The following is a 4,081-nucleotide window of genomic DNA, read 5'->3' as shown; positions in this document are numbered from 1 at the left end:
TAATGTACTTTCATTCCACCCATCAGATCCAGCTATATTCTCTAACTTGTTTAGTTCATCCAATGTTAAAGACTCTAACATTGGATAACTGCCACTGCCAATGTCCAGCTCCATCAACTGATTGCACATAGTAATTTGTAGTTCTTTTAATTTAGGCAGCTTCATTCCCTTTGGAAACCTTTGCAATGATGGACAATTGATAATTACCAATAATTGAAGTCGGGACATTGTTCCTTCATTCCACTCACCAGATGACCCTGCAACTAGGGATCTTACCTTGAGCAAGTTTCTTAAAACTAATTTTTCTAACATGGGAAAAGACTTACCCGCAGTTTTGCTTTTGGTCTCCTCCAAGGCAGACTCACCTGCAATTTCACATTTGGTCTCCTCCAAGGTAGGAAGATCCTCCAATTGGTAACATGAGCGCAAAAGGTAACACTCTGATATTTTGTAACTTACAAATACTGTTGGGTAGAGTTGCCTGCTGATAATTAATGAGATGAAAATCCTGTAATTTCTTCATATTCCCTATGTTTTGGAGAATACCACACTCAGGGGCTACACCATCTCTATCTGCACCTGCAACAGCATCATTGTCACATTCTAATGTTAAGCTTCTCATCTCATCCATTATACCCATTGCAGTTTCTGTTTTCACCACCATTGTCAGTCTCCAGTTTCTTATTTAACCACCGTTGTCAGCTCCATGAGACTGGAGAGCTTTGAGAGATCTTCCACACCCATTGCACAAGTAGACTCCATTAATGGAAAAATGAGAGTGTTCAATGAAGTGAGCTGAGAAAGATTTTCTGGAATCTTCTTGAGACTAAAGCATGCATCCAGCTTGAGATGCTTTAGATTCTGAAGACCTCCTATTTTATTCGGCAGTGCATCCAATTCTATACAAGAATTAAGAGTCAAAACATGAAGACTAGATAGATTACAAAAGTTCTCAGGGAATGATTTTATTGGAGTTTATGACAAATCCAAACCTTTATGTGACAGGATACTACAGAGGCTGTCAGGAAAATCAGCAAGCTTGGAGCAGTTAGACAAGTTGAGAAACTGAAGCTGTTGAAGTTGCTTCAAGGTTGGTAATCCTTTTATTGGAGAGGATGACAAATCCAAAACCTGAAGAGACGGGGTATTGTTGAACAATTCTTCTGGAATCTTTTCCAAACGAATATTGGAGGCTAAAACCAAACTCCTCAGTTCTAAACATCTCAAATCATTTGGCACATCACGAATAGCATTATACCTCACTGATATTCGTCTGCAATCCCTGGAAACTTTGTCAGTCGGAAAGCTCTGCAACTGTTGACCTGCTGCAAATAAGCATGTTCCCTCCTTTTGGCCTATGTCAATTGCCATGTCATGAAAAGCTTCATGAATCTTTAAATACTCGACACTGTGATAGTCATCATCAACAATATACTCCACATGCTCCACCAGGCACCTTCTTACTAGTTCATCAATGCATTGCCGCCCAGCATCCATAAAATAAGGTGTCCCTGGCTTGTTGAGGAAGCCTTCCGCGTCCCACATCTGCACCAGCGTCTCCACGGCAATTTCTTTATCTTCCAAAAATGCTGCACAATTTAGAAAAAAAATCTTTAGATGGAATTCTGACAATTCATTGTAAGTCCATCTTAACACCTGATAAAGCTCTGCGTCAATGGCCCTGAGATTTGTTGGGACGGAAGCATCTCTCTTTCTCATCAAATTTAAAGCATGGCTCCACTCATTCTCAGTCTTTTTAAACCTCATCGCTCCAGCAACTGCATTTATGGCCAATGGCAAGCCTCTGCAATCCGAGGCAATTTCTCTCGCTCTAGCCTCTACAATATCATTCTCAGGTCCATTTTCAAAAGCTCCTTTTCTAAATAAGTCCCAGCCTTCATCTGAGGACAAGGGTTCTATCTCCAGGGAGTAATCCTTTGCTCCCATCTTTTCAATCACTTGTGTGCTGCGGCTGGAGACTAAGAGTTTGCTACCAGTATTATCCCCAATTCTGACGCCCACTTCACTAAGATCTATTTCCTTCCCAATGTTGTCCAATATAAGAAGCAATTTCTTTTTGTCTAGAGATGCACTCAATTTCATCTTTTTCGTCTCAGGATTATCATTTTCCTCCATACTTATATTTAGAGCCTCCGCAATGGAAGCCTGCAACTATTCAATTTCAAAGTTCCCACAAATTGTAAACCAAATGACGAGATCAAAGAAACGACTGACCTCTTTCTTGTAGGTATTGTAGAACTGTTCAATTTCAAAGTTCCCACAAACTGTAAACCAAATGACGAGATCAAAGAAATGACTGACCTCTTTCTTGTAGGTATTGTAGATGATTTTGAGGAAGGATGTCTTACCCACACCCCCTTTACCATATACACCGCTTACACGAGCTTCGCAATAAGCTCCCTCCAACCAACCCTGCAGCTTCTCCCGGGCAGATTTAATGCCCGCCCCTACGAATCCGGAGTCGGGCACAGGTTGAAGAAGGTGTTGTGCTCGAGGAGCGGCTAAGGACACAATCTGCTCTGCATGGGAGGACATCGAAAAAAACCATTTCAAGCTCTTGCGATAGGGAATCGTATCTTACTTTCCAAATTCTAATTTTCGCGGGGAGGTCAGAATTGCAAAAAAGGAGGCCACACCCTCACTCTTGCTGTTTCTTGGCTGCAGCGAATAGAGTCATGGCTTCTGTAAGGGCATCCTTGATCCTTCCCAGACATCTTTCCACTATGAGCACTTGAGCGAACAATTTCTAAACAGTAAAATGAGGCTTGAGTGAACAATTTCTAAACAGTAAAACGAGGCTGTAAACAGGGTATACTGAAATAACCGATGGCTAGGTCGTGCACAACAGATTGCATAGCAGAAATGGGACACATCATTGCAGCAGTTAGTGGAGAGCATGAAAACATTATTGCAGCAGAGCGTGGAGAGAACAGAAAGAGCAGAAAGCGGAAACAGGAGGAATAGAAATGGTCGTGGAAGAAAACAGGAAGAGCAGAGAGCTAAAGAGGAGAAACAGGAATGGAGTTGCACGACAAATGTCAACCATAGGGCAGTTGAAGGTGCATGCCAACTGTCAATCGAAAGTGCACCCAACTGTCAAGCAGAGAAACAAAGTGTAGACGAAAAGCTCAATCAAAGGAAGGCTGATCGGCCTAATTAGACGGCAGTTACACCAGGCATCGCCCAGGGGCATGAGGCAGTTGGTTGTTTCCTCAAAAATATTATTACACAAAAATAAAAGAAGAATTTGATAATTAAAATGTTAATGTTATGAGTGATTGATTAGATGTCTTGTTCGGATTGTATTTCAGTGAGAAATGTGAAAAAATATTATATTCAAAAAATTGTTCGGTTTTTTAGCCCAACCTTCCACAATGTTCTTCATGTTATTTTCAACTTTAGTTGCTTGGCTAGATTATCGTCGATTTATATTTGTTTTTTTGGTTTTTTTCGAAAAAGAAAACTCATTTCACTTACGCGTAATCTAATGAGGGGGAGGAGTTGTGTGGAAAGTTATTGAAATTCCGGTTATATTTAGAGAAAATCTGGCAAAGATTTTTGTAAATTCAAGTTATAGTTGTTAAACTTCAAAATTTTAGGTGTTTTAGACGTTTTTGATGGTCCTAAATCCATTTCTACCATCAAAAACACTATTCGAACACTGCCTCTACAAGATTTTTTGAAATTTTTTTGCCCGGATTCCGACCACTTTTAACCATCCGGGCAATTCCTCCACCTCGTTAGACATACACTTATGTTCAAGTGAAATGATTTTATGTTAAGCTATATATTCTAGTTTATGTTTTACTTTTTAAGTTTATTATATTGGATTTAAAAGATATATGTTAAAATATAGGTTTATAAATTTAGTTTAAAAAAATATTAGTTTATTATTTAGGTTTATTACTTTTAGAATTAGGTTTTAGGTTTTATTATTTAAGTTTTGAGTTGTTTTTAGTGTGATTTTTTGGATGTTTCTCCGGTCTAATTTCTCTAAAATCCCTCTGGAATTTATTGAAATCACAAATTTGATGTGTAAGCCCTGCACAATCGAAGTATC

At 39.2% G+C, this 4,081-nt stretch overlaps 1 protein-coding gene across 1 annotated transcript; it reads right to left on the bottom strand.

The window, feature by feature from the left end:
* Positions 1 to 681: 681 nt before the first annotated feature.
* Positions 682 to 2,556, bottom strand: LOC149176508 (disease resistance protein At4g27190-like). Its single transcript, XM_089421496.1, has 3 exons — positions 2,323 to 2,556; positions 993 to 2,172; positions 682 to 899 (listed from the first exon to the last, which is right to left on the bottom strand). Exons 1-3 carry the CDS (start codon positions 2,554 to 2,556, stop codon positions 682 to 684), a joined length of 1,632 nt encoding a protein of 543 aa, XP_089277622.1.
* Positions 2,557 to 4,081: the final 1,525 nt, after the last annotated feature.

The sequence above is a fragment of the Pinus tabuliformis genome, chromosome 4_1, assembly GCF_031772625.1.
Source record: "Pinus tabuliformis cultivar Carrire ecotype Pingquan chromosome 4_1, CPIR1, whole genome shotgun sequence".
NCBI lineage: Eukaryota > Viridiplantae > Streptophyta > Pinopsida > Pinales > Pinaceae > Pinus > Pinus tabuliformis.
Note: the sequence above shows the minus strand (reverse complement) of the source record. Positions and strands in the feature narration are given on the sequence as shown.